Below are 17745 nucleotides of genomic sequence, written 5' to 3' on the forward strand. Positions count from 1 at the left end.
TTTTTCAGAGCTTCAAAATTTGTTCTTCGGCAGAGAGCATATACATCTTCATATGATGTCTTATTCACGGGCATTTGAATTTGAATTATTATTTTGTTTACATTTATTATAAATGTCTTCTTGATAAAGGAAATAAAGAACCAGCTTTTTGCTGGAGGAGCTTTACTTGAGATTATGCTTCAAGTAAGTTTCTGATTGACAGCTCCAACAAGCACATTAGTGTTAAGATGCTGGCACCATTCTAAATTTATCAAATGCAGCAGGTCAATATGTCAGTTTTAATGCACTTTGAAGAGTACAACTGGAACATACTGCAATACTTGCACTCACCCAAAATAAGCAGCACTCTGTTTCTACCCCATTTAATATACTTAACAAAAAACACAAGAAGATACAGAAGTGCCAACTCAAGTGCCGCAGTACATATGAAGCATATGTTGGCCAGCAATCAACATCATCAAGTAACCCACTGCCCTCGTCAGATGTTGTAGCCTCTTGAAACAATCAAAAGAAGAGGTAATAATTGTTTTTTATGATACTGATATAATCCACTAACAGGGAATGTGTATTCTCGTCAACTAAATCCTACTGTTGCACTAAAAGACAGTAAATACAGAAACAGCACAACTCAGATGCTTCACATACAGTATGACTTTCAATAACTGTGTGCAAAGGAAAAGACAACTGTAAATAAGCTAATTCCCCCCGATTTTGAACATTTGACTCTTTAATTATACCAGCTTCTCCTTCAAATAACTTAAGGCCCACAAACAGAAATAAACTTGGAACCTGAAGCATCAAAAAGCACAGAGATCAGCAGACCCTAAAATATTTTTTTACATTTTTTATAATTCATGTAAACACAAAAAACTCAGCATTCTACATGAGCAACACAGTCAAAAAACAACATGTATCACTTTCAATAAGCTGGAGTGGGAAGTGCACACTAGACCAGGTTATGAAACAGGAACTCGAGTATGCTTTGACCCAGTGCTCCAATTAAACTGCCAAAATATTTAGTAACATTTAAAAACGATATGGCTAAGGAGGCTTGCATCACTACTGTATGTTCTTCTCCATGCAGGTGGGCCAGCAGAACCCGTGTGTCAGCGGTCTGCAGCAGGACCAGGGTGAGATGGTCCTTACCTTCAGAGTTGAGGGTGATGAGGGTGACGTTGTTACCAGCTGCCTGACTGCCGGACTGACCGCTGTTGGACACCGAGTCGCTGGCCTCGGAGCCGCTCTCGCCGTCCTCGTTGTGACTGTCCTCTGGCGCAGGGACCTTCACAAGAATAGTGTTCTGTCTGCGCCCGCTGACAGTACTGCCAAGGAGAGAGGGACATCAGGAACCCTGACCGAGCAAAGGCTGGTGAATTTCAGATTTCTACTGTATTTTAACTGAGAGTTTCCAAAGGTAATGGAACTGTCAAATTGCAGACTTCTCTACCAATGTCTGCCTCCTACCCCTCCTATCATTTGCATTAAATGTGCTTGGGCAATGGTGCTGATATTATTACAGGTAAATTAAATGGGGAGATTCATAAATATTCTTCTCTATATCTGTAAATTTTAATTTCAGCAACAGGTAGCATGTAAAACTTCCTTTAAAAAAATGAGAGAATACTATATTGGGTATTGCACTTTTTATATTACAGAATTCTGAAATCTAAAATAAAACTAAATTGAATAATTAATTAGATACAAGTAAAAAATACCAGGATATACATTATATTGTATAGAGTATATCCCCATATCAGCACAACAAATTTCAGCAATCTATATAATTAATTTAAAACGGAATATTATCAGATATATATAATGATATAAGACAATGTGACCTATATATTTAACAACTGCCCTGCTTTTTGCATATTTTTGCTTCTGTCAGTGTGGTATACAGGAAGGTTCAGCAGAATCTGGCAGCCTGTGTGGCAGTGGCTTTCTGAGTTACAGGTCTGGTGAACTGCTGCAGGCACTGACTTGCTGAGTAGGTTTTCCAATGACTCTGTCCCTCGAGTGACAGATTCATCCTGTGCTGCCACCTTCGACCGGTCACTGCTGACGATGACGTTGGTCTGGGGGACCACACTGCAGAGAGAACCAGAGAGAAAGCCAGAAATATTCAGCTAAGGTTAAGTATCAAAAACAGCGTAACATCCTAGATTTTTCTGTTCCAGAAGCTCATTTCCCAAAAGAAATATTGAAACAAAACAACTCTCTAAGAGACGATTTGTGCACAGAAAAACAGTTTTAAATTCTTTAAACCATAAAAAAAACATCTTAAAACAATTAGTTTGAAAGCCAAGAAAATTGGTGCACATTTACACTGGAGCAAAAACGTTCTGCAGTTCCTGTGCAGCAGATTCACTAGGTTCTAGCACTTTGCCTGGACATTTGAATGCAAACTCTTCTAACACCTGGGATAAGTAAAAAATACTGGGGTATACATTATACTGTATAGAGTCTATTCCCATATCAGCACAACAAATTTCAGCAATTTATATAACTTGGCATATTGTTATATGTTTGGCATAACCAAATCACTTTTCATTTTTTAGGTTTCTAATTCGGTAGGGCTGGCAATCAATACATTTGGTCCACTGTACCATCACAGGAGAACCGAAGACAATGTGCACAAGTCCCCCACAACATGCATGGTTGAGCCGTCTACCTCTCTTTACATTGCAAGCCTTAAAGCACTCGAATGTGACCAGCAGAGGGCTCATGCAGTTCCCACTGAGGATGCTACAAGCCCACGCATGCCGGGTAACCCATAAAGATCACCGACGGACTCAAACTCACCCAATCCTTATGGGCTTTACTAGCTGTGCGCAGCGGGTTGGGGAACCCCAGATACAGTGATTTAAGGCCACTGCTCAGATTTGAAGCTGCACCTAGAAAATTAGCCACCTGGAAGCCCACTTCAGTCAAATGTCTAACATAAGGCAACCCAGCCACTCGTACTGTCACATCTTAATAAGGAAAAGGAAGATAATCTATTGAGTTTAAATTCGAGGCAATAACAAACAATGTAGCAAATTTTTTATTTTCAGGAATGCAAAAGATGACCTTATCCTCATCGAAACTCTTGCTCAAAATATGCCCCTGAAAATATAGATTATTTTAAATGGGTTCTTTTGAGATTATCAAACATACAAAAATGTCATTGCTAGTGATTTGAAGATTGTTTTAACGAAACAAAAATTCTTACATATAGCCCCAACAAGTTAAGGTATCCACTCCCCAGTGGCTAAATATGTTGTCCCAACATGTTCCTATTAAAATACTCTTAAAAATAGCTCAGATAATGGATACTGTCAATTTAAGGAAATAGAACACCTTTTTATTCCTACTTGGGCATAAAATGGATGATTATTTATTATTAACATTACTATTATTACAGTATATAAATGTATTGTTTAGGAACATCCATCACCACTCTGATGTGTTGTTGATTAAAAAAAAATTTCATTTATGGTTGCTTTATAAATCTATAATCAAGTTTATTTTTCTTCCAACTTCTGATTTTCTTTCCTTTTCATGTGGACTGGGAACAATGGGGACAGGTGGGAAGGAGAAATGCAGCATTTGAATTAAGTTTTGAATAAGCACTAAGACTGATAACTTTTTTTTAACTTTACAGAAGGGAAATAAAACTATTGCAGACAATAATTAACAAATTCTGCAAGTGGGTTTAATACAATTCAGGGAAAGGACAAATGACACTTGCACTTGTTTAGACTGATATCCCCACACCACGCACACCACTTGCACAGATCTGGACAACGTCTGGCTTCAGCAGGGTCAAGGGTGAAATGTGTTTGCTGTGGTTTATTATTGTTAGAGCTGTCAGGAGGACTACAGTTCCCTGTAGAGTCACCATCATGGGAAACCAGCCCTAATTCTGGACTGGATAACACCACGTATTGCAAAGGAAAGAAAAGAGGCTGAGGTCTTACGGAAAATGACACCCAAGAAGGAATTAAACAGAACATTCTTAAGTAAACTGGGATAAAACAAACTCGAAGAATATACAGGAAGGCACAGCCATTGGATCTCACACCAGGTCTGAATGCCTAAACTACACAGCAGAGCAGGGGTGTTATGCTTCATTAAACCTCCATACAAGACCCTGAAAGGAAAGGACAACATTGACCCAATCTATTTTAAACTCAGCAAGGAGGCCAGGACCAGAGGTCACAGATGGTAGTTGCAATTTGGGACAGAATATCCCAGGTGCTTCTTTACACAAAGAGTTGCGAATGTTTGGAACAATCTGCCTAGCCATGTTCTGAAAGATGGGTTAGCGTAACCTTTCAAGAAGCAGACGGACAAAGTCTTAAGATGGATTGGCTGCTTCCAACTATTTGAGTGGAAAGGGCCATATGACCCCCATATTTTGGTGCCTTTTTAAAGTTCTAATGTACCACACAGACTGACATACAGATGATTCATGAGGAAAACAAAATAAAGGACTGCTCTTTGGAGCATTGACCTTTCCCCAAAATGTGCTTGCAGATGGAATTACAAAGGGGGAGGGCGATTCAAATGTCTAAAGAAAAAACATAATTAGGAAATTTAAATCCTTTTGCCTAACTCAAAAAAAAATTAATACTGGATAATACAAGTAATCCCATTTTTGTAAAAGTTAATTTCACATGGTTTAATTTCTGACTCATAACTCCAGCTGGACAGATGATGAAGTTACTGAATAAAACAAAATGTGCTTAATTAACCCAGGATGGGCTTATCTCATTTTTAAAACAACATCTAGTAGAAAGTGGGTGACATCTTAAAACAAAATGTTCTAAAACAGCCGTGTAATTTTTAAATTTAATTAAATATACCAAAAAATGCTTGTTTGACCACAGAAGACAAAAGCACACCTGCAGAGAGGACAGTGCACTGATAGCTCTCTCTCAGCTGGTTTGTTCCAACAGCACCATTAACTTACTTGTTAAAGTGGAAAAAAAAACATTACACAAAACGTCTGCAAGGGAACTACTGCAACAGCCTGATCACAGGGATTCCCCTAGTAAATAAAAACAGCCAATACAACAAAACAGCCTGTTAAAATCACAGTTTTCTGAGTCAACGAAAGCAATGGGAAAACTATTAGCTTTTATTGGTTTTCAAGAAAAGAACACATAACTCTGAGTAAGGCTTGATTTGTAGATTAACTTGGCAATCCTATACATAACAAAAAAGTTGAAGAACAATTCAGACCTTACAATGTGGTGTGTCAGTTATTGGCTGGTTTTCCACCTGCTCATGCTGAGGTGCCTATGAAAATATTCATCATTTAGGTGGAATATGAAAATATTCATCATCTATGAGTGACAGCTTTGGGACGAATTAAGATATAGGCCTGCAAATTGCTGACATGTCTTGAGTAACTGTTTCCAGCGATGAATAAGGTGCAGTCCTCACAGAAACAAGGGTCTCACGATTATATAAACGTCTGTAGTTCTTGAACCCAGCCCATACCTGAGGTTTAAAATAAACACTTTACCACCAGCCAGCTGCACAAAGACAGTTTTAAAGAGAAAAGAACAATTAATCACAAATAAGATCTTAGTTGTCTCATTTTTCATTTCTAGGGTACACAAGCATGTGAAAAGCTGTGTTTAAAAAGAGTGCTTCTCCATTTCAGAGCTATCTGTCCTCACATTCTCATTGACCTGTCTGTCAGGAATCGAGCCGCAATTTTACACTTCACTGCCTCCAGCATTTCTCTGAATGTGTCTGTAAACTCCCTTCCACATAGCAGTTTTTTGGACTTTGAATATCCAGATATTTAATTGCAAATAGCTTTCCTTCAGAACACACCATAAGTATAAGTAAGCATACTGAAAGTGAAAATATTCTGTGAAATATATATCTGAACTTTAGTTCTACAGACCAAACACACTATACAGCATACACCTCAATATTGTATAATATCCCATGGACCTGATTTTCCAAAAAAGTCTTTTGTTAATGTGATTCCAAATTTAAAGTTAAATTTTAATTTCAACGTAAAATGGTCATCTGCTAAGTTCTTGCTTTTTAGGTGGATGTTTTCAGCCTACTTGCTTGTTGAAAGGTACACGGCTGAAATGACAAAGCAATGCATGGGATTTCCTGCTTTGGCTTCCATATAGCAGACAATTTAAATGTATTCGGAAGATCAACCATTCTTTGCAAAGGAATAGCCAAACTGAAACGCTAAATGATACTACATATCTAAGAACAGAAGAAAGGCTGCAATCAAAACATGCCATTCAATCCATCTCACTTACTTAGTAAACAGCTTATTCATCTAAAATCTCTTATTTTCTTCTGTTTTCAGTGTACTAATCTTAGAAGCTATATACGTATACGTGCATCAGAAAGGCAGGATGTCATTTAGCCTATTTTGCCCACTTGGTTACTTACAGCTAATCGATCACAGACCCATTTTTTTTAAGATTCCCAAGTAGTCAGTTTAAAAATGATAGGGTAGTTTGTTTCAGACAACCCCTGACTCCTAAAGAACTCCTTCCTGTTCTAAATTGTAACAAAACGTTTTACTGGGGCTTGAGCGCCTGAATTGAAGGTAAAATGGAGCAATGTTACTTTAAAAAGTCTTTCTGGGCTCTGGGTTTTCTTGCTTTTTTGTTTTGAGAAACTAAAGAGAGAACTAAATGTGCATGCAGAAAAAAAAGTAACATCAGTCTTGCCAGGAAGGTCCAGATCTAGGATTTAAATGAGAAAAGCTATCTGAGCATCACCAGGTGGTTTGGCTACTCTAGTAAATGGAGGTATTACTGAGGGTAGGATTGTGTTTAGCTTCTTTTTCTTAAATCCCTGTCCTAAATTCCAGAAAAGACTGGCTAAGTTCCAGTCCCACCTGGCTTTTAAAATCCTAAGAGCCTTCATCAAACCCAAAAACAGCAAACTCCTCAGGTTTTAATTAGAGATAATCTGAAAGCAGAACGGGGTCTTATCCTAGAGAAGCCTATGAATTTCACTGGGCAGTGAAAATAACACTGCCATTAGCCAATTAGCTGGGCCATGGCCAGGAGTTTCTGCTACCTGCAGACGGGTACAGAACAGCTCTAAAGAACATTCAAATCTGCAACATATTCTGCATCTTGAAGTAATAAATGAACCACAATTCAGTAATAAGTATAAAATATGTTGTTTTTAGACAAAATAGCTAATCAAGTCCATAATTTAAGGAAGAGACGGGTAGTCTGGATTAAACATGTCCATATTTTGTGGGTGACATAATAATCATACATCCACATCTTTCAAACTTCTTTTCATCAGTTTACTGCAAAGACAGAACAAAGACATAGTTTCCAGGATAGCACATTTCAAAAAGAGCTCTATTAGTAATTAATCACTACCTTTAAAGTGGAGGAGAGATTTCAAAATGAAGAAATAGGCTACATTGTCAAAGTATTGTATTAGCCCGAATTAATTCAATGAAGGAATTTTACCACTTACTTTCAATAAGATCTGCCTAATGCAATACATATAATCCTGTACATTTGAAAATGTGGCCAATTTGTTTTATTTCAGTTCTCTCCTGAACCTTAAAAGTTAGTAATATGTGACTGACTGTCCCCAGCCAGGACCTAGTCAAGGAAGCCTTATTACCTCCTCCTGTGCTTAAGAAAAAATATCCTCATTTGCTGGTCTGTAGTGTATCTTTGCAGATGTATATACACTATACACTATGTTCCTCTCTGGCCAGTGGGACAATGACCCAACACCTAATTATCCCAGGCTTACCAGCGCACTTTGTTCCAGGTTTGTGTGGCTCCTAATGGAGATCCAGCCACCATGGGCACCTGGATTGGCCCCTGGTTCTTGTTCATGACCATGTCCAGCTTCTCTTCCAGGGACTTGGAAGTGGCCTCCAGGGCTTGTAGCTTAGCTTCTATGTTGTCCAGGCGCTGGCAGATGGTCTGATTAATGGAGTACAGTAGCGACTGCAAACAGAGAAAGCACCACACTTTTACAACCTGGATAATATGGTTGGTGGTCTTAGAAAACAAGGAATATCAATGCTAGCAGAATTAAGCAGGCCTGCTTGTGGTGAGAGACCGGTTTTGAATCCTTTTATGTCTCTCTGCAACTCACATTTGGCTACTCACTGAAGCTCAACAGGTGTGAACCTGACCAGTACCATGGGAGACCTCCTGGGAAAGCTAAGGTTGCTGCTGGAAGAGGTGTCAGTGGGACCAGTAGGGGTCTGTGTGGGTCCTTATGACCCAGTAAAGTGATGTGGGCACTACACTGTAAAAATGGTTGTTAGTAGTAGTAGTAGCAGTAGTAGTAGTAGTAGTAGGTCTCTGGACTGTGGGAGGAAGCCAGAGCAGAGAAACCCATGCGAACACTGGGAGAACATACAAACTCCACGCAGACAGTTCTCCAGGACCAGAACTGAACCCTTATTTTTATTTAAATAATTAGGAATTTAAGAATTGGAACCATTAAGCCTAACTTGAATGAAAAGGTCCAGCATCAGGGACACAGAAGAAACACAAATATCACCATGTACAGTGGCTACAGTTTCCATATCCCCTACTGTGCATTAACACAGAATGAAGGATAAAGTAAGACTGCTTTGTTTCAGGGCTATCTTGGACCTGAATACACTGCCAGACACATGGATGAGAAAAAAATTAGAATATTGTAGCTATAAAAACAAGCAAGTGCACTGTGCTTTTCAGGGAAACATCCCTGTTCACCTCAGAGACAGATGTCTGCTTTATATCTGTTGGTCACTTGAGCTGTGGGTAGTCATGCTGTCGTTTGAATTAAAATAGCCCACTCTCATTGCTCTGTACTTCAAAGACCGACCAGGCAGGACTCACAGCCAAAGTAAGCACATTAATTCACAACAGCGTCTTTGATCAAAAGCCCTCATAGCTTTCTTTTTAGCAATTAATAATATACAAAAACAAAATGCCCTAAACCAAAACCCCATATGGTTTGAGAGAGGGGAAACAGACATTTGATCATTCAGAAAGATTTGGTTTTTAAAAAACTGGATAGTATATGTTCTTTTAACAAAAGACCGGCCTAAATCAGAGGACTGATTTAGAGCTGCTCTAATCTAAATTTAACTCATGTGGTGCTTAATCGACAGAGCGATCTAAAAAATAGCTCTTCTGCTTTGTCGGCTAAGGTGATGTTAACAAAAGATGTGACAAAACATTTTAGAGCTCTGACAACAACGTGTTGACTGGACCTCCTTATTAACTCTGCAAAAGTGTCAGCCTTAGCTAGGCTATCTCTAGTCTTGGAACCAGTTCCTGTACCATTTTTATTTGCAGTGATATCAAGGTATCTTTTCCAAAACATCTGCCAGTCTAGCGCAGAAAAGAAATGCATATATCTAGTTTTAGATTTCTTACAGGGGAACCCAGTGGATTTCAAAATACGGTCCAAAATAGTGCTGCCCACCTTTCCATCAGCACTTTCAAATCCAGTCTTAAAACACTATTTATATAGCATTTATATATTATCTTTTTAATTTATGCATTTTAACTTGTTCGCATCTTCTTGTGCAGCTCATTGTGATGATGTACCATGAATGAAAAATCTGTTTAAGACTGCAGACATGCAGTCTACATAGATGTAGACAAGTTTTCACACCACAATTCCATTATAGTCCACTCATTTTTGGTTTTTCTGTCCTTATTGTCAGATTTCCAGCAAACCTGATTTACAGCCTGTGGAAGACCAAAAGAAAACAAGTCTACCATTCCAAACACATTTCTGTCTGCAACTCAGTACAAACCAAATTCAAGACTAAACAGCAGCTAATCAGGGAAGCTGCCATTGAATGAGGAGGACTGGCCCAATGTCAAGAACAGAAGGGCTGAATGTTCTAGGATGTGGTGCAAATTTTTTGACAAGACATTTAGAAAGACATTAGCAGATTACCTGTAATTTGTGGCCAATTCCAAATAACATTAACAGGTCAAAGTAAACGGCAATGACCAATGATATTTTTCATCTACTGTACTATATTTTTTAAAAGTACACAAAACTTCTAATAATTCTTTCTGATAAGATAAGAGCTTAAGATATTCTGTGAGCGAAGAACAAAAAGGCACAGATAATGGAGACAGGTGGGTAATGAATTAGACTGGTGATCTATCAAATTGTGTCACTATATAAAGACTTCATCCTTAAAGATTTTCGAGAGTAAACAGACAAAAACAAAACCTCACACATCAGTGTTGAACATCATATCAGCACTATCAAGTCAAGTCCTTCTATTTAGCAATGTAAACATAATAAGTCTTTTCTATGTTACATACTATCTCATAATCTTGTTTAATTCATAACTGAATTATGAACACTGAGTACTGCAGCCCATCATTGAAAAAAAACTTATGCAGTCTAAAAATCCATTAAAAACAGGTATGCAACGGCAGTTTTAACAAATACAAAATATGTTTATGAGATAAGATGCTCTTCGTCTGAAAATGATTTTCAAACTTTTTTACATCCACCACAACCAACACAAAAGCCACTGAAACTGTGCTGTTAAACATTTAGAGAAATGTTTCCCAACCAGAAGGCCATATGTATATACTGCCAAGGCACAGTCTATGCTACTCTGCTGTCACCTAGTGGGACAATAAAAATTCACAGTCATAAGGCTCTCATTAGTCACTGAACACAACCGCTTCTGGTCCCCCTGTCTCAAGAATCAGTCTCAACATGGACCAGAAATTAAACATATAAAACTGCAATACAACACTCTTACAAACAACACTGTCAATCTTTACAAAATTAATAGCATTACAGGTCACATCAACTACAGCTTATCTGAGCAGGTTCAGTTTGTGAGAGTGCTGTCTTTACATGCCACTGGGAAGATCTGCTTTTTGGTTTTGGGGATCCCTTAGCCACCCTTTCAAGCAGCATCCCCCAGAGAGCTGAGAGAAGCTGCAGTGATCCGGATAAGAGGAGGAGGAGCCCATTTGGGTCATCAAGAGCCGAGAAGGAATAGCTCTCCGCTGCAGACACACCACACAGCAGCACTCCTGAACCAGGTTTATAAACCCGTCTGACACATGGAAAGCGTTTCTCTTGACAGGGGTCTGCATGTTCTCACAATGTTTAAACTGTCAGAGGAGGGATGGAGGGATGGAGGAATGTAGGGAGGGGTGGATGGATGGATTGTGTTCCTGTTGTGTCCACATTACCTTCAGAGATGTGTCCTGACAGCTCACTTCCAGCCTCTGTCGTTTTCTCTCTGGTTTGTCACACTCATTGGGTTCTTCGTGGTTTTCCAGCACCACTGATAAGACAATCAAAATAACAGCCACCTCTTGAAATCTGTTCATTAACATCATAAGAAAGGTTGCAAATGTTATTCAGACCATGCCATTCATCTCCTTGTTAGAAGCTCAACCCATTCTTTCAAAATATTCCTTAAAAGATCCCTCACAGTCAAAGAGACTCACATTTAAAAAGATCAAAGTATGTAAGGAAGATACAACACTATTCAAGGACAGGCTCTAAGTCTCATGAAGTGGCTCATGAATGCAGAACTGCATGCAAAATAATGAATTATTGTTCTTTGTAAAGTGAGCCATTTCCACAAGAAACAAGGACTAAATCCTGTCATAAAATCAAAGAAATAAACAATAAAACAAATATCAACTTTCATTTACTTTTACATACAGGAACATTTGTGTGCTGTAGCTTGATTCCCATGCGAAGGCCTGTTAATGACCACCAGTCCGCCACTAGAGGTCAGCACAAAGGCATAAAAAACTAGCATGTGCAAATAGTTTCACCTGCTGTATAACTGTCTCATTGGTTGAGTGAATAAAACATGTGCATTTTCACATGGGGACAGCAGACCAGATGTGGGTATGACAGAAAGGTTGATGGCTGGGGCAGACCACAACGACACCTTGTTACTAAAGGTTTTGTACTGTGTGAGTATGGCAGGCTGTCCCACAAACTCAGACAGTACGTTTCTGTTATATTTGAGTGTTTCGATTCTAAATGAAACCAGCAAACTTTCTGGACTGTTAATTCACACAGAGTACAGAGCAGTTTATTTGTGCAGTCCCTCAGGGCCATCTACACATGTACGTTTGAGAAACAATTCCTCCCTTTTAACTTTAAACTACCCACACACGTACCCAAAAACCACAAAGGGAATTTGGAATTGAATCATCTCAAATAGGTTAAATGTACTTCAACACCCTGAATCATTTTCAAGTGTTTTAGATTAAGTAAACATGAGGTTATCTGTATGCCCAGGAATATGTTTATTGTTATAAAAAATATTTTTTGAGTTTGTAGCTCCTTACAGAAGATCAGGTGGATAGGGGAAATCTTATTAACTAAGGTTTGTGAGTAGTAACAGGTTTAAAATAACGTTCATAATGTCTTCCCTTTCTTGAGCTTCTGATGTCAAAACCCAAACTCTTTTTGCTAACATTGTGATCCATTTGTGGTGTTATTTATACAACCCAGCAGTTTGGCACTTGACTTTACAATCTTGTTACCTTTAACACAACTGTTACATTTTAAGAACTTTGGCACTCATCAGCAATGGCATAAAAACAAAGTCACATGTGTTTCTTTACTATTGCGATCCTTTCAGCGCAAGAAAATGTAGCTCAGATTATTGCACAATGAGAGTTCCTTTCTTGCGAACAGCGCCATCGCCCTACCCGGGTGATCCTGGTTCAAGTCCTCCACCGCTATCTGCACCATCTCCGCAAGGTCCTGTTCCGACATCATTCAGGCTGCTGTCTTGAAACCCACCAATCGCAGACCACTTCCTGAGGAGTCAACCAATCATCAGCTGGCGGTGTGCGGCAGTAGCGTCTGAGTAAAAGACTGCAGTCGAGTCTCTTGACTTTGCTTCTTAATTTAAGGCATCCTGCAAGGAGAACAAGCACAGCAGATTGTGAAAATATTGCTCAATGAATCTGTTTACTTTTGCCAAGTCCCTTTGTGCTGTCACATCCAAGGTGGAATTCACTGTATGGATGTGAACTTTTTTTTCCAGTATGACCATTATGTTAAAAAAGCCTGGCAGATTAGAATGAACACCCTAGAACATCTGAAATTCATTAGGTCCGAGATTTCCTTATAGGTGTTGCTGTGTTGGTGCCTGCTCAATTTTGTGCTTCCTGTTGTGAGATGATTTCTGTGCCATGTTTTCTCACTTTAAAATAACTTATTTTTTTCTTTAACAAAGAGCATAATCACTTTAAAGCTTTACAAACTTTTTGTGCTCTAGAGCAAAACTAGCTTCATATTTTATTAAAGTAATTTAAAGGTTGCAACTTTTAAATTCTATCAAAGGACAAGGAAGGTATTGAAAGGGGAAACAAAATCTATTTGTCATTTCAGTATGACTCTGGGAAATTATGTGAGATTTCATCAGAGTATGACAAGCAGTCAGTATGAATGAACCAAAAGGTTCATCGATCCAGAAGTTATCCCAGATTCAATGGCATGAGGTGAACAGACAAGGAATGGCTCTGGCACAAGGAATGTTGTCACCAGGTGAACGTTTGGGCACATCGTTAGGAAGTGTGTTTGGAAAACAAATTAGTATAGTGCTGGTTTGAAAAGCCCACTGAAGAAAGATGATCATCCTCAAGCATTACCAATCTTTACCTACACAAGAGATTTATAAAGACATGACCTCTATTGACGTCCCTTCTTCCTGCAGCAGTGAACAGCACGCTGGGGGAAAACAATGCATTTGAATTTTTGCAACTGTATGACACTTTGCTTTAACTATGTAATATAAGGGCCCTATGAAATTCAGCATAGATTTCAGTTTCCCCCACTGAGGAAGAGCTCTGTTTACCACTGATACTGTACATTCCTACCTCATATTCTCTCTTTCAGCTTCTCAGAGGCCAACACAAAGATTAACGAGGAGAAATTAGTGAGCAAGGAAAGAAACAGATATACAAAACAATATATTAAATGGGAAAAGGAATCAGAAATCAAAACATCTTCCACAGAAATCTCAGGTTTACAATAGTAGCAACAAGCAATAGGATGCGACAGCGTAGACGTGCAACGTGCTGGGAAACAGCACCTGGTGGTTTCTATGAAAGCTCTGAAATAAACAAGCACCTGTGTAAATTGTGTTCAGGCAACACAGAGCTTTCCCCATTATCTCCAGGTGTGAAGAGTGGACATCAACCTGCCTGAATAGCCTTGGAATAATGTGTAACCTTTGGCAATAACGTTGCGAATGGAAAATGTGTAATGGGGATTTCATACAGTCATTTTTGACATACCATGGTCATTACATTTCCCAATTACTTTCAATAGTTCACCACGGTTCCTATATTAAAAACCATTACAAACATGGTACTGCAATTATTAAGAGATCTCCACAATGAAAACTATGGGCTACCTTAATTTACCGTGTTTAAACATAAACGCAAACTGATAAACCTACAATTCTCTCATCAGCAACCTTTAAGGAAATCACTCAAATTTTGCTGCCCATCAAAAATTAACCTCAATGCAATATGGCAGCTTTGGTGTTTTACAGGCTAAAGCTAAGAACAAAGCATTCCTTTCATTCCAGTTATTTGGCTCACGTTCTGTATTGCAAGATTACTTGACAGGCACATGTATTTATAATTTTCATCTTATACCCATGCAGTTTGGAACTGCCAATTGTTGCTTTAGATCTGGACGCTCGGCCACAGCTCTGGAACTGCACGGGGAGGAAGAGGAAGGGCAGACATGCTGCTCCAACACGTTCCCATCATGCCCTCCACCTGCCGACACTCTGCAATCTCCACAGCGCCTTACAGCCAAGCCAACTGGAGGAACCCAGCAGCCCTCACTGGTGTCACTGCTGTGCTGAAGGCACCAAAACAGAGCCCCGACTGACCAATCCCAACTCTCCCCCCCCCCCCCAGCTGGAACTCTGTTAGCTCTTGAGGTTTTCTAGTCAAAGCCTTGTCGAGGTATACTACCAGTATAATACCAGTCGAGGTGTTGTTACATGACAGAGCTGTGCGGTTCGCGAACGATTCACTCCTTTCGAATGAATCCCTTCGACGAGCCAAGTGAACCGATTCACTTTTCCCCCAGATGAACTGTTCACCCGATTAATGGATTCTTTCGGCTCAGAGGGAGGAATCGTGCATTGAGTCAAGCGAGTCCTCACAGGAAACAACGCCATCCTTACCTCGGAGATCCCAGAGAAAGAGGGGAAGAACTTATGGGAAACAATAAGCAACTGTAAATTGTTAAACCCCTTTAAAAAAAAGCCTGTGTGGATCTGAGGGATGTGAGTGAAGAACGTATTTTGCTTGTAATTTCAGACAGCTGTATTCATTTGATTTTCTGGAAAGTTAGAATAATATTAATAATAAACACTACAGTACATAGTGCAAGATGAGTAGCGTACATCACTTTATGTTTTAAAAATTAAATAATGTATTCATTATTGTGTCTTCAGTTATGAATGCATATATGCCCTAGAACAGATGGATAACAAAATGCTCTGTTTATCAGTTATCAGTTAAAGACAGGATATTGCCATGCAGGCATCATTACTGATTGAGCTGTTGAAGAGCTACTCAATGTATAAAAACATCTTGACTAGCTAAACTTGTTGAAGGAAGTTTTCTTTAATTAATTTCACCACTACCACTCTTTCAGTTTCTCTTTCCTTAAACCTGCCCACTTGCCTGTCTCCGCAACTTCAGAAATGCTTTTCCAGAACGACAGTTCTTTAATGGTTTCTATTTAGTCCTGGCACGTTTTCTATTTCTCCAGTACTGAGTGACACTTTCCACTAGGAAAAGCAATATCATCGTGACTTACATAACATTCTATTTCTAAGCACTGCTTATCCATAACAACATAAGAACGGTTACAATGCGAGCAGAATGAATGCTGCAGCAGAATACTTCGTGAGGAACTTTATTTGAAATGATAAAATGCAGGTTAGGACCTGTGTCTGAATATTTTGCAGAGTTAAAAACAAAACAGTGCTGTGCATCTTACTTTCCACCCAGCTGATGTTCTTACAGGCAAAGTTCAGCATACCTCTTGTGTAATAAGACAATTCTAGAGGCCTTTTTCACACAAGAACAACACATGGTCCTGTTGTTGCAAGCCTACATGGGTTAATATTCCACAATTTAGCCAGATCAGTTTCATTTATGACAATGGACAGCTTGCAATGAAGCAAAACAATACTTTGAAATCACTTCTTGCTGTTTTGTCAAAATCGGTTCCATCTCTGTGATCCTAACAGGCCACTAGAGGGCTTGTAGTTACAGGTCATGCGTCAACTATGTAGTGTCTATCTGTGCTCTCCACATACACCAGGAACATCCATCTATCCATCATCAGAAAAGCACATATTTGTGGTAAGAGACTTCACCCTGGATAGGATGCAAGTTCATCACAACATATGCACAGACACACAGGCACAAATTACAGACACCAACTAACGAAGCCAGTACGTCTTTGGAGGGCACGTGGAACGTAGAGCGCCCATCATGGAAACATGGGGAGACCGTGCAAACTTCACACAGACTGGCACCGAACTCAGGACCCGGGAACCGCAGGGCACCCATACTAACCACCATGGCACCCCATCAAAAGTAATATTCCAAACAGAAATAAGACAAAAACCTGATTTCCATCGACACCTTACAAGCTGAAACATTCTCTTGACACAAGTCAATTTATCTTCTGCTCTTAATCATTTCCTGTGGTTGCACATGGCACAGACTTAAGGAGCGACAGTGCTGAGAATCAAGGAGCAGGACCCAGAAGGTGTGTTGATGGAAAACATCTGCTGTGTGTGTGTGTGGGATGGACAAGGACCACGTATCGCCCTCAATCTGGGACAAAATATGAGAAATTGCCCCGGCAAAGGTGGACACTCCTGACACACCACGTGTGAAAGTCCACAAAATGAAAATGAATGTATTTTTTGCAAATCAAATGCCATCTTCCTTAAACCAAAAGGCAGTAAGACCACTTCATTCAGATCTACTTTTACCATGTGTATAGCTGCATTTCCACGCTGTAAAGAACAGAAAAAGGGAGCAAATCCTGTCTTCTCCAGCATCTAAACTATGCTCCACTCAGCCTTCTTCAAATGTACAGGATATTCTAAAAATCTGTATCCAGTCAATATGTCCGTGTGTGATTGTAAGTACACGCTGAATATTACCGATCTATCAGCGCCATAATGGGGAATAAAATGTTTTTTAATTGCAACAAACAGGAAATACAATTTTGGAGGGCTTTGAGCAATAACTGAAAAACAAATATATAGAACACACCAGTAGCAGTAGTAAAAAAAATATTTCAAAATTCAGGTGGTTCTGAGATATAATTCACACAGCAGGTTAATCTATTGTAGGAGGCCTGAAATTCAGTGTCACGAACTTGCAGTTCTTCACTTCATGTATTACAGAACGTGATATTTGATATTTGCTTTTGACACGATCATTACAAAACAAAATCTATTTAAGTTATAAAGCCATCTCAACACCACTGGAGATAATTTAATAAAAGCTTGCTTTATGGAAGTCACCCCTGCAAGAAACGTAGTATCTTAAAATAATCATCACTATAAATGTACCGTCGAATAATAATGATGATACGATGATCTGGTAGGATATACCAGAAATACAGTAGTTTGCTTTGCTACTAAGCGTACACTGTGGCTTGTCTAAAATGTGTTCACGATTCTTCTTTGCTGAGCGTTTTAAAAAC

At 39.2% G+C, this 17745-nt stretch overlaps 1 protein-coding gene across 1 annotated transcript in view; it reads right to left on the reverse strand.

The window, feature by feature from the left end:
- The window catches only part of banp (BTG3 associated nuclear protein), a 127760-nt gene that overhangs the window by 108970 nt on the left and 1045 nt on the right, over positions 1–17745 (reverse strand). The window contains exons 2-6 of the mRNA XM_088938615.1: positions 12687–12898; positions 11199–11293; positions 7762–7961; positions 1981–2088; positions 1147–1322 (exon numbers count right to left, since the gene is read on the reverse strand). Coding sequence (XP_088794741.1) covers positions 1147–1322; positions 1981–2088; positions 7762–7961; positions 11199–11293; positions 12687–12756 — 649 coding nt within the window. The 5' untranslated portion in view covers positions 12757–12898. The remainder of the gene's footprint in view (positions 1–1146; positions 1323–1980; positions 2089–7761; positions 7962–11198; positions 11294–12686; positions 12899–17745) is intronic.

The sequence above is a fragment of the Atractosteus spatula genome, chromosome 21 (assembly GCF_055471065.1).
Source record: "Atractosteus spatula isolate fAtrSpa1 chromosome 21, fAtrSpa1.hap1, whole genome shotgun sequence".
NCBI lineage: Eukaryota > Metazoa > Chordata > Actinopteri > Semionotiformes > Lepisosteidae > Atractosteus > Atractosteus spatula.